The sequence below is a fragment of the Chroicocephalus ridibundus genome, chromosome 1, assembly GCF_963924245.1.
Source record: "Chroicocephalus ridibundus chromosome 1, bChrRid1.1, whole genome shotgun sequence".
NCBI classification, from domain to species: Eukaryota; Metazoa; Chordata; class Aves; order Charadriiformes; family Laridae; genus Chroicocephalus; species Chroicocephalus ridibundus.
Genome location: NC_086284.1, coordinates 76,747,483 through 76,763,248, shown reverse-complemented (window position 1 = coordinate 76,763,248; position 15,766 = coordinate 76,747,483). Strand labels below are relative to the sequence as shown.

At 39.5% G+C, this 15,766-nt stretch overlaps 1 protein-coding gene across 4 annotated transcripts in view; it reads right to left on the bottom strand.

The window, feature by feature from the left end:
- LOC134518108 (cohesin subunit SA-2-like) overlaps positions 1–15,766 on the bottom strand; it is a 68,504-nt gene that overhangs the window by 23,008 nt on the left and 29,730 nt on the right. For all 4 annotated transcript variants that reach the window (XM_063340369.1, XM_063340390.1, XM_063340379.1 and 1 more), the window contains 9 exons: positions 9,185–9,292; positions 7,035–7,143; positions 6,061–6,178; positions 5,052–5,155; positions 4,517–4,609; positions 4,342–4,431; positions 3,130–3,333; positions 1,602–1,678; positions 535–622 (listed from right to left, as the gene is read on the bottom strand). In XM_063340369.1, coding sequence (XP_063196439.1) covers positions 535–622; positions 1,602–1,678; positions 3,130–3,333; positions 4,342–4,431; positions 4,517–4,609; positions 5,052–5,155; positions 6,061–6,178; positions 7,035–7,143; positions 9,185–9,292 — 991 coding nt within the window. The remainder of the gene's footprint in view (positions 1–534; positions 623–1,601; positions 1,679–3,129; positions 3,334–4,341; positions 4,432–4,516; positions 4,610–5,051; positions 5,156–6,060; positions 6,179–7,034; positions 7,144–9,184; positions 9,293–15,766) is intronic.

Sequence of the window (15,766 nt, the reverse complement as noted above, 5' to 3'; positions counted from 1 at the left end):
TTCAAGACTACTAAAGTACTTCACCTTGTAATAAGGACCCTTGTAAGGATATACCTGCATTTTGGCATGGCCAATGTTTGATTTGAAGCAACCAGACAACTAAAAGGCTGCAGTTGAGAAAACTGGTAACTATAAATCATTTTCACCAAGAGTCAGTCCTCAAGCAACAGGTCCAAAGTATTCCAGTTTCTGGTTACATGCGATCTATAAGGGGCTCCTCACAGTCAGAACAATTTCATGTGTACTGAAAGCAAAACTGTGCAATCAATGGGACATACTGAGCATGACAAAGGATCAATCCAGATGTCAGATGATTACTCTACCATAGCTTTGGAGAATCTCCAAAATAAAAGAATCCATGGCATGAATTTACCGATTCCAATAATGTTATACCAAAGGCAGCCTCAGTTTCCCAGATCGAGAAACAGTATCTTCCTGTCTCATATGACATGGGTATATAAGATTATTTAATATTTCCTAATTTTCCTGCTTTCAACAAGAAAACCTCTTTAATGTTAAATATTAACAGCTCACCAAAACAGGCAAACTCCCATGTTCCATTTCAAACACCAGCAACCTTAAAGTCTTGTCATACAGATTCCACTTGGTGAGATTATGGGCACTGCAAGTGAAAAAGAAGCAATAATGATACACTAAGCAAAAAATGAAATCTAACCTGATGAAACAAGTTAAATGTATTCTATTTTTGCCTACATCGGATGTACAGCAAGAACTTTAAACAATTACTAACTCTAAGGGGAGAAAAAATGAAATTCAGTTTTTATGATCTAACACTGCAACCTTTATAGTCCATAGCTTTACAGTCTGCATTTCTACCACAAAACTGCAGTGTCACGAGAAGGGGAAAAAGAAGCTTGAGCTCTGTACCTTTTCCTATACTCTATCCACACTCTCCAAAAGGTGCCCAAAGAGGTCTAAAGAACAGTTTCCCCACCCTGCTTTAAAAGAGTGTTTCTAATACTCTTCCGTGCTCACAGCTTAACATTAGACTTCTCTTTGCAAAACCAGAGCAGCCCTAGCATGCAGGATAGGTACAAGACACGTTGAGAAGGCGACCCAATTCCCCCACCGTCTAAAATCTTACATGACAATTCACTTGGTGAACAATCCCTGGAGAAGCAAGCTTTTGAGAAATCCATCTTTTAATAAAAGAAGATCAAATACACAAACAAACATAGCAGATTACATCTGCTAGGAAAAAAGACTACATTCACTATGCCCCCTTCAGACTGACCACCAGTGTTGACAGGACGGCAGTGCAAAAGCATCCAGCTAGGAGGGAGGCACCACAGCAAGGATCTCTGTGTCCACTCTCACATCCTAACTCTGCAGCACACGTTTCTTAGCCACATTAGAACTGATGCTCCAACCTCAAAAACGAGTCCAAAGAGAACTCCTTATCTAAGAGCACGGTTCTGTTAAGAAGAAACTAAACCTTGCAGCACCTCTCATAGGTGCTCATTTCATTCTCTTGTGAAAAATCTTATTAAGCCCAACACACAAGAGCAATGCTCACTTTACATCTGCTAAGTCAACACTTAAGTATATGAGAAAGTACATTGCATAAATAAACATCTCACTTATGAAAAGCTGCTACTCTTCTCAAAGCAGAGTGCATCCGGGAAATTTCTCCTGCATCCGTACAAAATCCTTCTTCCTAAATTATGCAAATTTGGGAAAAAGAAAGGAATTAGCCAGTGTGGGGCAAGGTAACTGCTGTTCTCTTCCCAACCAACCCACAGGCTTGAATTACTCTCCTCCACCCCTCCCCAGTCCCTTCACCTTCAACTGTGCTACTCATGTCTTCCTCTCCAGAAAAAGAAAACAACACGTTGACTGCACAGAAGTTTTGTATAAAGCAATGTCCTTGTCACTAATAAACACATGGCAGCCTCCCTAGAAAACAGGATTGCTAACACAGAGTGAAAACTAGCAATTAGGCTGACATACCCAAGTGCTAACCCTCAGACTCACAGGCCATTCATGGTCCTTCACACAGTTGTCAGAGATCTCTGGAAAGCTTACTGTTCACATGGTGCTGACTCTCCTTGCTTCCAGCTGCCAGATCACATTCAAAGATAGCTAAAAATATATTAAATACTTTCCCATAGATGCAATTGCTGTAGTTTCCACAAGTATACTACGTGATTATGGGAGACGGTATACACAACCCGGAATTAGAAGGGAGGGGTTCCAGGAGAAAATCTCTTTATTTAGATACAGATCACACTATGAAGGAGCTGAAGAATCCCTGGTCTAGCACTTATCTTGTTTCTCATAAGTACACATTCTCCCACATTGACACAGATATCTATTTAAGACCAACAAAATAAATCCAATCTGAGGTTAGGGGATTTTTTGGCTTGACACATTTTACAATATCCCAGTGTCCAATAAAAACCTGCCAGTGTTAACTCTCATACCATGGCATGACACCTGTTCACGACGGCACAGTTGATCAGATCAGCTGTGGGCTTCTGTTGTTCAGTTCAGCCAGCAAGCTATTCATATCACCACCAGCTGTTTCTGCTTTTTAGAACTAATGAAAAACTTTGAGGGAGACTGTGCAGTCCTCCTTCAAGGGGAAAGTCATCATTTCAAAGACCACAAAGCTATACAATCTGCATTACAGACTGCTGGCGTTTTTTTTCCTAGTACTACCTCTGGAGCCAAAGTGGCAGCATAAAGGGCATCTTTTGCACAGTCAAATATACAGAATTGCAGAACTATACCTTTTGGGGAACAGTCTCATCACCTATAGATCCACAGCACTTCTTAGCTGATCTTGGACATAGTACCTTTGGCACAGTAATGGAGCAACTACGGAGCAACTATGGAGCTTAGGTCTAGAATATTCAGAATACATAAAATGCCCTGGTGCTGATGTGGACTACCTTGTTTATTATTTTCCCCACTCTATTCCTGCCAAAATACATCTGCTTCTTTAAAATGTAAGTAATCTTTTCAGAGGAGCAAACCCATCTTTGAAAGCTCTGCTCCCCTCTAGTAGAGAAACAGCAGGCAAAGAATAGTTCCATATGCCTCTTAATTTTTTTGTCTGATTTTTTCATAGGGAAACTGTTTCTCTCCATAATGAGCCACACTCACCTTTTGCCAGAAGCCATCTAGTAGTTGGTTAAGCTGTCCCATCAACTCATCTATCAGTTGAGTTCGGGCACAATCCACCTGGCTGTAGATGGCAATTTCTTCACTGCAGAGGACATAATAAGTCCTGGAGGAAGCCTCAAGGACAGATATGTCAGAGTGTTTGGTCACAATGTCTTTTACCTCTCTCAGTAAAGCATCCAAATGCTGCAAGTGATAAAAGGGGTATTATGGGTAAATTGTACAAAAATCCACTTATGCTTTAGATACATACCACTTGGTCCATATATCTCTATAGGTCATACAATCAACATGAAACAAATGCCAGTCTAAGGAGCAGAGGGGCAGGATTAGACAATACAACATTTTTTTCTGGGTTTATAGCTCTTTTTCACCACTATTATTGTCTCTGAATCTTCCTAAAGAATAAAGCAACTGCTTTAACTTCTACTTTAGCAATACGCATTTGGCACTACATAAAAATAAAGACAAAGGTAGGGAATAAAAAATGCCTTTCCAAAGGACAGGTGTGTCTTCAAACAATGGAAGTTGTCTCCCTCAGCAGCAGAGGATGGCAAATGTTTCAGATCATGTCAGCAACTGGGGTCTTCACTCTTAGTGAGAGGAGGTAACTTCGCTATTCTGCTGACTTTCTCTCTTCCAGTTAATGTTTTGTGTTGAAATTAACCTAGGAGTGTTCGCCTCCCTGTAAACATCCTTGCTTAAGAATACATTAAGGTATTTCAAGGATTTCATCTCTCCATTTCTGATCACCCCTCTCCCATCAGCAGATATACTATCTCCATTCTTATCTTTCAGTTCCTATCATTCCCCAGCAGCTGGGAGTCAGTCTTCAAGGAGAATGAAACCTATTCTGTAGTAAATTCCCGGGACACACCAGCTTAGACACATGGCATAACCCACCCTCTCTCCACCCAACAATGAAAAACCCAGGGCTGGGCCCACCATGTGAAACCACAAATCGTTACTCTCCAGGGCCAGTCACAGCATATTAGCACTGACAAGCACTAAGGCTTTTCTTTGGCAGCCCCAAATCAAAAAGTAAAGCCTACATAAGACCACTTTTCTCAAGGTATGAGACCATTTCTTTTGTTTTCAACAGTCTCCTACCTGTGCCAGTCCCACTAAACTTTGTACATTGTCACATAAATTTATTACATTCCACATGAACCGACTACCCCAATTCCTATTCACCTTCTCTAGATGTCCCGTACTGTAAACATCCAAATCATAATATTGAGGAATCTGCAGAAGATTTGCCACTTTTTGTGCATCTGTTGAATACTGCAGAGAAAAAACAGGATATGAGTACACTGCAGGAATTTTAATGAAATATTTAATATGCATTCACAGAGCAGCTGTTAGTTACCTTTGCCAAGAGCTGAGGAAGCACCATAATAAAGTGTTCAGTAATTTTCGTACAATCTTCCAATTGTATTTTCTTCTCTTTTACTGACAGAATCTGCAGATAAAGCATTTTGTTTCAATTACGAAATCGCTTAGTTTGAGTGGAATTTTACGTGTAACCCAAGGTTAACTCACATGCCTTTGTCTAAAGCATATCAAGCTAAGATAAAGATACTTTTCCATGGAGACAACCAGATGCTTTTTTATTTTTTTGTTAACCTTCAATTAGATGCAGATCGCTGAACATCTATATCTCATGGATAAAATGCTCACCATTTGTCAGCAACACACTTCAGCTGGCTCTCCTCTAACGCTCATCTCCTTTAACATCCACTACTAGTAAGATCTAGAGGTCAAAAGACACTGTGTCGTTTCATAAAAATAAGCCACTTTATTTCCAAAGATATACCTACCACTAGGAACATGCTGTCTGGCAGAGTACATAAGGCAAAGAGAATGTGATTATAGGACAATAAAAAAGACTGAGATGCACTGACTTTTTTGGCTGCACCTCTGCCCACTGGTGGATGACCTTCAGCTGCTTCTCTAACCGTTGCGAGGATAATTTCAATGAGAACACTTTCATGGGCATCACTCAGTTCTGTAAGTAAATCAGTCTCCTTTCAGCATCACACAAAAGAAAAATGAAGATACAGAAACAGCTAATGAAAAGCCTATTCATTTATATGAGTAACTATGGAAGGACACTACAGAAAAAAAAGATGCAGTGTTGCTAAATAAACTAAAAAAAACCTAGAGAGTGTTTGATTTAATTAGCAGAAAACAAGTTTTCTACATTTACTAAACACAAAAACAATTATTCCTCTCATGGCTAAACTTTTCAGGGCAGTTAGGCTCCCAAAACCACAGTTTTAATAAGGCCCACTCCTACTGGCTACTATCTCATTAAGGACAAACCTGCCTCTTTGAGTACCAAAATGCTTTAACAAAACGGGTCTACAAACTTTGATTTCAATCACACATCCACCTCCAGTTCTACTACAACAACTATTCATAGAAGCATAGAATGGTTTGGGTTGGAATGGACCTTAAAGATTTATTTAAGTTCAGTTTAAAATAATTCTACAAAAAACTAATCTTCTAGAGTGTTAGATGTCAATGAACTTGACACGTTCCTCATTTTGTTTTCAGGCACGAACAATAGCCCAACAATACTGCACTTCAATCAATTAATACTTTTAGATTTTTAAGTTTTCGGCAAACAAACAAAAAACCTTAGTGCTACATAAGCATTATGGCTTAATTATGCAATTACTCTTTCAAAGTTTCTAAACTAACATTACATAAATACAGAATACTGAATAAAACAAATATGTTGATATAGATATCACATTGGTAGTGCATTGAGTTGCATCTGCTTTGTGGCCCTTGGGGACCACAATTTGGGATCAAAGGGTACTGTAATATGGAACTAGCTGAAGGCAAAGTTCAAAAAACAATATCAAGAGATTCATTCAGACAAAATCAAGCTCTTTGCTTACCCACCTTCTCCATCTTCTTCAGCATTTTTTAATAGAAGAGCAGTCATGCACTCCCAGTCCTTCAGGAATTTGCCTGCCCAGTCCCACAAGCTGTCTATGAGGTATGCGACATGTTTGTGTAGCTAGGGATTAAAACCACAAGCTTATAGAAGCAAACACATCACTGAAAGAAATACAGCTTCATACGTTCCTCTCCCTTTTTCCAATTACAAAGCTTTGTCATTCACCCATATAGTCACAGACAGTATTCTGACATATTTAGTTTGAGGCCAATCAACATTTAAACACCATATCTTCAATCTGATACAAAGCAGGCGAGTGGGGGGAAAAAAACAGGAAAAGCGGGGAAAAAAAGCCTTTCTTTTATGTTTTTAGGATACCTTTCCTTTGTAATTTAACTAATATCTTTAAAACTATTTTCTGTATTGCTTTATATTGCTGACCATAACAACTAAAAATCCAACCTTGGAACTAGAAATGAGTCAACATTTTAAGCAATGTCTGTAAAAGTCTTTGCAGAAAGATTTAAAACTGGTGTGCCTGAGACACTTTGGTGAGACATAGGTCTGCACCACTGCAAAAGCCAAACAGCAAATTACAGCACTTAAGCTGATAAAACTGTCAGCAAAACTACGCAGTTCTTAGTCAGCATAGAGCCATAGGCCAGCAACCCGTATCTGCCTGCAGAACGGACACGGACACATCCCAAAAAACCCTCAGTCAGTGGCATTAGTCTTTCAGGTTGTTTTCAGAAGCTGCTTCAGCACCGATTCTCTCCATTAGCATAGTTGTAAATTAGTTTTAATACAACAGAACAGAAATGTCTTCATTAAAAACTCATCCTAGAGAGTGAAAACATCCCAAACACCAAACATTTCAGAGCTCACCACCAGAAACAGCTTTTAAAAGGAAGCCAACACTTGATTTAACATGCAAGTCTGGATTTAAAAGGCTTACTGCAGGGGCTATTCTCCTCACCTCGCTCTCCAGGAAAAAACGTATTAATCTTTTCAAATGGTCAGTACTCGCACCAAACTTCCCTCCTCCTTTGGGCTGAACTTCTTCATCTCCCTCATGACTAAGCAGCCTGCCAACAGAAAAGGAAGTCAGTCCAGTTCTGCCACATTCTCTTTACACTCATTTGCCAATGTAAGACCAATTCTGTCAAGATCTCAAGGATTGTATTTCTTCTAAATGTCTACTTATTTACTCCAAATCACGTTATACTTTTTTATCAGATGAAGGGAAAAGACATTAGATTGGTTTCCATCATGAGAGATCTGCTGTCCCTGTGGATGCAGAGACTATTTCTGACAGTTTCACAGGTCCCCTGCCAGCTTTCTGGACAAGAGATGCAGATTCCACAGCATTGAACATATAATGAGGTAGGCATTTGCTCATGCTTGAAAAGGGGCTTCCTCTAGGCTGAATTTAAACCTTAACAACAGAGTAGAGATATTACTACCTGGCCATTATTCACATCATGGTACATTTTAGAACTGAAGCTTCTTGAAGAAAGCACAGTATCTTGTATTTATAAGATGCAATTCACTCAACTTCACAAATACAGTGGAAAAACTGTTCTTTCTCTTCTCTTCTCTATAACACTTCAATTTTCATTTCCCTCTTTATCCAAAAGGAGTGTGACTCTACTGCGCACCAGAAGTGCTAATCCCATAATAAATCCAGGAAGGCCATCCCCGCAGATTAATGGAAGGCCCAAATGGCTTGGATTTAAGAACAGGACCACACCGCTCAATGTCAGTAAAAGCGTATACTTTCAGAAAGTGCATCTCGTAGTGTGACTTATGCCAGCTAAGTAACCTAAGTTAAAAATGCAAACATTAAGGAGGTTTCATGCAAACCAAGAAGAAGGGGGGGGAAAAAAGCACAAGCATTTATACTAACTTTTATCAGCATGACCAGGGAAAGGAGGGTGTTGCTAGCACCTCTATCACACTAGAACAAAACTTTTTATACTGGCAAAAGTGCCAGAGAGAAGAACTGGGCAAACAAGAACAAGGATGAGGTTTACAGGGTCAAAGTGTCCACACTGCACTGGGAAGCTGGGTAGAAAAAATAAAGTTATCAGGGCAATCACTACAATAGCAAAAAGCAGCACTGTTCTGAGAGGAAAAACACCTGATTTATGATTGAATCATAGAATTTTCTAGGTTGGAAGGGACCTTTAAGATAGTCCCAACCATCAACCAACATTAGAATATTAGGACCAACACAAAAGACTAAGCAAGACTAGCAGACGTGATAGAAGAGTCATCAAAACAGAAATTTATTGTCATTTGTTTTTCTGTTGGATTTGGCTCCACAAACCCCAGAATGTCAGCAGTTCAGCTAGACAGGAAGAGACAGCTAGGAGGAGATGCTGCACACATAAGAAACACAAATCGTTATTACTTCTGAATTTTTCCCCACAAAAGTCTTGCCAAAATATTTTTATTTTCATTCCTCTTCGTAAGACAAAATTACTTCTCTCAGCCGTAGAGACAGAATATTTATTTCATCTCTTTTTAGCACGCCAACTCCATTCACTTCATGTAACCATTGTTATAAGAAGCCCATTTATAAGAGTTACTCTTGGGGAAGATAAACCCTGTACTTCATTAACCTGACAGAAAATTGGGAGGGCTTTTTAATCTGCTGCATCTCTCATTATTCAAAGCCTTTACAATGTATAAGGCAACTTCCAAAGGGAGAAGAGGAAGCCATTTTTGTGATTAATCACCAAAGCTACAGAAATCCAGCAGATGCCAGGTGATGAATTAGCTTGTAAGACGCAAAGCAACAGGAAAAGAAAGTAGAAAGAAAGGAGGTATGCTCTCAGCATAGCATGGCATCTATGGATCAGAGAGTTGTTTCATATTCTCTATGTTAGTCTTGCAACTTTTTCACACCTATTGTGCCAGGGCTGTACAGGGGAACAAATGATTACCCCCCTAGACAGTGTTTCTCTTCTGATTCAGCAGAAGAAAGCACATCTACTATCCTCACGGTACGCGCTTCCAGCAGAAAAATGAATGCTTAATGTCCCTCTTAAATAAATCCACCTTCATTCTGAAACAAATGAGAACATGCAAGAAGTAGGCACGCAAGGAGGCAGGCAGAGATACCTTTTATAAAGGAATTCCCCAGCTGCTACTGCAAGCGGACGGTGTGTGGTATAAACAAACTGGTATAACGTTTCACAGTCTTCAGCTGATAACGCATCCTCACAGTTCCTAGGCAAAAATAACAACGGAAGTTATAGTTCAGGTTTATCTGCAAAGAATATTATGAATGCTATGTCCAGCTTTTACTAGACCTGATTCCCCATAGCCGTACAACTTGCTTACATAGCTAAATTTTTGTAGGACATATCTAAAAACACTATCAAACAAAACTGGCAGCATTCTTTTACTCACTGGGTAGAGAAACAGAGGTCTGTGCAAGCCATGATGAATCAGGCTCACTGCATGGATATGAACATTACTTTAAAGTATAATTAAGGTTCATTAGTGCTCACATTAAAAGGAGTAATAGTAACAAAATTGGAAAATCATGCCTCTACTTTACGCTTAGATGTTCACCATAGAAGTTAATAAACAAGAAGCCACTTTCATTTTGCAGTACAAATTCTTTTTAAATGATTTATTATGGTATTTTAGGTATGGATAGGTATTTTAAAACCTATATTCTCTTACACTAGGCTTATATAGTTACATGTAAAAAGAAATCAAAACACATTCTTGATAGCATGCTTATGACTGTGACCTTTCTGCACAAACACACTCAAAGTCACAATTTTTTCATTCAGCTACACATCTTGAGAATACCAGAAACATCAAACACTCTGCGAGAGGTAGATATTGTATCAATATCGACCTTTTACAAACAGGAAACTGAAGCATCAAGGTTGAATAACCCACTGAAGAGACAGCAGAGGAGTGAAGCCCAAAGGAAAGATTACAGTTTCAAAATGCCTGCTTCTTACTGTCACAGCGATGTCATTGGACTAAGCTACTTCAGGGAATGAAAGAGCAACATATGAGATCCTTACGCTTACTGTAGCCAGGTGAGGGGAAAGGTTTTTTATTTAGTACTGCACTCAATCCTCAGGTAGTAACAGTTTAAAAACCATCTACAGCTGGGGTCCAATACCTTCGCTAAAACTGAGGATTCATGCTCTTCATTTGCTGGGAGTAATGTCTTACAAAAATTAGCAGCCCTTGCTGCACTTGCCTATTTGTCTCCAAACCCATTGCATCCTTTAGCATCCTCACAAATCACAAATATCCAATGCATCCTCCACCCGGACTGAAAAAAGTGAGCTCATCTTAGGTGACAGTATCACTGGAGCGTCCATCCCAAATAATTTTTAGCACCGTCTGGCATTTACAATCAGGATGGGAGTAAGGGGAAGACAGCACTCGTTTCTCAAAGCCAATAGAAGTTGACACCCCATGAATTTTTGCTTTACAAAGTATTTAGTCGTTTATCATTTGAATTTTTCACATTTTTCCATGGTTGCTTACAATGGTCACTGGAACAGTAAAAAGATCTCTAAATGGAAGTGATGATGGTGCATCTCCAAGTGATGGGTCAGTCTGTCAAGATAATGCTTGCCCTCAGCCAGAGCATTTGGGCAGGTTTTGGTGGCCTCTTTTAACATGCAATTCCCTTGAATATATACTCGCAGTAATAGGACATACAGAAAGTGCTCTGAGCGTATATACCATGAAATCAGCATAAAGGAAAATATTTATGTGACCCTTATTCAGCCATCTACAGAACTAGGGAAACAGAGTAAAAATGCGTTTATTGAAGTTAAACAGTAAGAAGTTGAAAGAGGTAATGTGGTGCATCAGAGTGTATGAATAAGCGTTGGTGTGTCCTGTAAAGCCATAAAGTATCAAATTTATTAAACTTCTACAGGTTTAACAAGTGAGAGTAAAACAAAGACTGACAACGAATTGCATTTACAGGAGTAAAAATACATGGTATAGCAAGTCTTTACATTAAAAGGCTACGGGGAATTTACTGAGATAAACTAGCAGTCTGACAAGGTTTCTTTCATTCTTTTTAATGTCAATCTATATTCAGTTCTTTTAATGCACCAGTTTCTATGAAGTTGCCCTTGTCATTTTATCTTTATATTTTTTCAAAAAACTGTGGACATCTTGAAAAAAGAAGAAATTTCTGTAGAAACATACTATGATCTAGAGTGGGCCAACATAGAATCACGGAAAAGCTGAGGATGGACCACCCCTCTGGAGATCATCTAGTCCAAACCCCTGCTCAGAGAAGGATCGGCTAAAGCAGTTTGTGTCCAATATCTACAAAATCAGAGACTCCACAACTTCTCTAGCAACCTGTTCCAGTATTGGACCACCCCCACAGTAAAAAACTTCTTTCTTATGCTTAAATGGAATTTCCTGTATGTACACGCCAGTCACATGTATGCTTTTTTTATATTTGAATTTTTTATTGTTTATATTTCAGGTTTTTTCTTCCTAGCACATTTATGGAAAATAGTGTATGCAATACTTATGTGTCTCTATTTTTAAAAAAAATCCTTGCCTGAATTGTTCAAAGAGCTCAGCCACATGCCTGCCCTCTCTTTGTGTAGAAATTAAGGACTCTATCTTTCCAGTACAAATGAAACTGCCTTTCCTTAGGCATTTCCTTTCCTTAGGAAAGGGCCTGGGGGTGCTGATAAACAACAAGTTGAACATGAACCAGCACTGTGCCCTTCCAGCAAAGAAAGCTAATGGTACCCTGGGCTGCATTAGGAGGAGTGTTGCCAGCAGGCCAAGGGAGGTGATCCTTCCCCTATACTCAGCACTGGTGAAGCCACACCTGGAGTGCTGGGTCCAGTGCTGGGCTCCCCAGTATGGGAAACATGGACCTACTGGAGGGAGTCCAATGAAGAGCCACAAAGATTATTAAGGGACTGGAGCATCTCTCCTGTGAGGAAGGGTGAGAAAGCTGGGACTGTTCAGCTTGGAGAAGAGAAGGCTCGGGGGAAACTTATGGATGTGTATTAAGTACCTGAAGGGATGGTGTAAAGATGAGCCATGCTCTGCTCAGTGACAGGACCAGAGGCAACGGGCACAAACTGAAACACAGGAGGTTTCCTCTGAACATCAGAAAACACATTTTTACCGTGAGGGTGACCGAGCACTGGCACAGGCTACCCAGAGAGGTTGTGGAGTCTCCATCGCTGGAGGTATTCAAAAGCCATCTGGATGTAGTCCTGGACAACCGGCTCTAGGTGGCCCTGACTGAACAGGGGGATTGGACCGGATGACCTCCAGAGGTCCCTTCTAACTTCAACCATTCTGTGATTCTGAAATCCTAACCTCCTTGTTTTTAACTTTTTCTTCAAAGAGGCTAGGAATTTGCCCAGTTACGTTAATCTATAGCAGTGGCATTTCCTCCCTCCTCAAGACAAGAGTAGGTCAGATGCAATAGCTCCGGCCATGTACGAAGCACTCCCTAATAACACAGGAGCAAAGGAGGGGAAAACAACCCATTTTCTTTGCAGCACAGGCTGACAGACACTCAGGACACCACGTGAGCACCTGATCTTTTTTTTTTTTTTTTCCTTTTTCTTCCTTTCTTGAATGGAAGAGAATATCTGTTTGAACTACTACTACTTTTCACATGCTGCTTAACCACTACTCTCCATGATACAATGAGGTTTATGCTCATAATTCCCACTCAAATGAGTGCTTAAGTGCTCTGAAAGTAGCAGCACTTGTCTACACCTAGTAGTAGTACTACGCACTACTACTGCCACAGTAAATGGGTGCCTTTCTTTTTTTACATACATAAGCCAATCATCAAAAAACGTTCAAAGAATACTTCAAATAGAGCAATAATACCGCTGCAAATTTACAGCTTGCAGAATGCCAAGCAACAGATAAAGGTTAAGCCCGAAGTGCCTGCCAGTGTTTAGGTGCCTAAAAATAAGCAGGCATGGCCTTCCACATACCGATGTCATGACATACCATTTTCTCTGCACTTCAGTGTGAGCATGTCATGAAGAAGAAGTTGGGATATTCTAGGGGGAGATCACAGACCCATTCTGTTCTGCATATGGCACCAGTTGAAAGATTTCATATCTTGCTTTTTGTTCCATTTTAATGTATGCAAGAGACATTACTGCTGGAGTCGCCTCCCTTGGTCCGTGCTATTGCTTATGCTAACAATAACCATCAAAATCACAACAGTAACGTAAAAATACACCTGATGCACTTTTCAGTTTTGCCACCTTATTCTTTTTGGTTTTAATACTGTGCAGGGAAAGATTTGGCACAACGTTACAGAGACATTCGTAATCCAAGGTACAGCATCTCAATCAAAAAAAAAAATCTGTTAATTTTGCATTTAAAATTAATTCAAGTTAAACACCCAGATTTGTGCACTAAGCACTATCAACCAAAAAAATATATGTTGAAAGTATTCTAATGTCTGAGATAAAATTTTTAAGTAGAAAAATCAGCTAATCTGTTGTTATCTCCCTCTTTCTACCCTGCTGTCATTGCAGGTATTTCAGAGACACTTTGGTGATCAGAAAGAGATGATAACATGGTTGCCACTACAGTGTGATGAGAGTCCTTTCCCACCCACTTTAAAATAGGGTTAGCATATTGCAACACACTGTGATTCTATGATTATGCTGTGACAATGCAGGAAGATGCACATTAGACAGATGCTGTATGGTGTGCTGTTTTGGTTAGGAAACATAACCCTAGGAGACATGCAATTATTTGTTCTTGTTAATTCTTCAGACAGGAAAAATAAGATTTCAGAATAGATCTCAAGGTTCTTGAATAAAGGTGCATGATGGCAGAAAATTACTGGAGGAAACTTCCACGAAAGCATAAACCTGAGAGGATGGAAAAGAGGAAAAGACAGAGAAGAAAGCACATGCCTTTGCTCTATTTCAGTCTTTCACTTTTGCTTTGTTTGGAATAGGCTTGAGAAAGCAGTACCATAACTCCAAAGGAACAGGAGTGTGGTGGACCTGAAGGAATGACGGAGGAGCTGTGAAGAGCTCCATGGCGCTCCCTATTGATGGTAACTAACCTGCTACAACCAAGCTCCTGATGCAAGAAATCACAACTGTGCAGTGTAATTTGCTTCACTACTTCACACGCTACTTCTATCAACTTCAAGATAACTTTTCTTTATTTTTCCTAACAGGCACAGAACAAGACAAAGGTGGATAATTTCCTTATTTGTATGCAGAGCATGTCTCTCTCCAATTTATTTTTTTACAACCCCATGAAAACACTTTTTATAATAGCATTTAAGCCTTCAATAAACTGAACTGGTTTTCTGCACAATGGTCTGTCTGAATAACCTTGCTACATACAGTGCATTTGCCTAACAAATGTCCACTTCTCCTCCGAAGTCCATGGCTTAGCTATGAAATAACACTACAGAATGACAGAGTTCAGCTCTCTGCTGACACTGAATTACTTGTCACAGGACCGCTACATCTAGCACTTGAAGCAGTAACACATAATATATTATTTGTCGTGGCATCCTTTGCCAAATCCAGTTTTGAAGTTTCTCCTACAGCGTAGCCCCCCGTCTCCAAACTAAAACATTCTTCCCAGTCTAGATGAGAATCGGAAGGGAGACTTAAGGTTTTTAACCACAACAGTCATATACCCCTACTTCACTTGCGTCTCCTGTGCTAAGCAGGACACTGGGAACATATAAGCCTTAGTTTCTTGACTTATAAGTTGGATTAACTCTACTGACCATTGCCGAAGCACTCTGGTGCTTTGGAGAATTAGCGTATTTATCAGCTCCGTTAAATAGTTTTCAAACTATTTATGTGAAGTCCTCAATGCGTGCAATATACTCACAGTTCTCACTAATGTAGCTCTGCCAGATTTCAAACTTGGAAGTTTTGTGATTAAAACTCAGTTTAATTTCTAGTTACGTTTAGCTAATGTAATACAAAGTAATTTCTCCCATTGCTATTTACATATTTAAGCTACTTGTAGATTTGTGCCCATACCTGCACCACCTGTAACCTTTCCTCATTCATCTACTACAGATACCTAATTACTTTTGCTGCTCTTTTCCAAAATTCCTCTACTTTTTCAGGTAGTTAAGCACACAAAAATGAACAGAATTATTTGGCAGTAGACACACTAAACTAATTTGGCTCCTGAAGAGCAATGTTTTCAGTAAGATTCCTTGGTTTCTCATTGTCGCTCATGTTTTCTCCCTCTTTATTTCCTTCCTAGCTCTATTCCCTCTCAGATCCTTTGCAACATTAATGCTAACAATTATGCATAATTCAGTAGCATTAATAATTTCTATTATGCTAAAATTCATAGGCTCATTTCAGTTTGAGGATTGCTTCATGCTGTGCAAAAATAGAAATCCACTAGCCCAAAGACCTTGGCATTCAATTGAGACAACATGCAACAAATAGGAAGAAAAAAAATCCCAGCTCACAGAGATAGACAAGATGAAAATACAAATACGGATATGAAAAAACAGGTATGTGCATAGCAAGAGGGTTTTGAGTCAGCACTGGAGTATTTTTTTAATAATTCAACACATTTAAGTGAAATGAAAAGACCAGCGTTTTCACTGCCTCTCTAGCAAGATAGAGAATGTAAAGGCCAGCATAGCAGTTTTATGGGCCAGTAGCATGCAGAGTAGTCAATGTCCACAGGACTGGA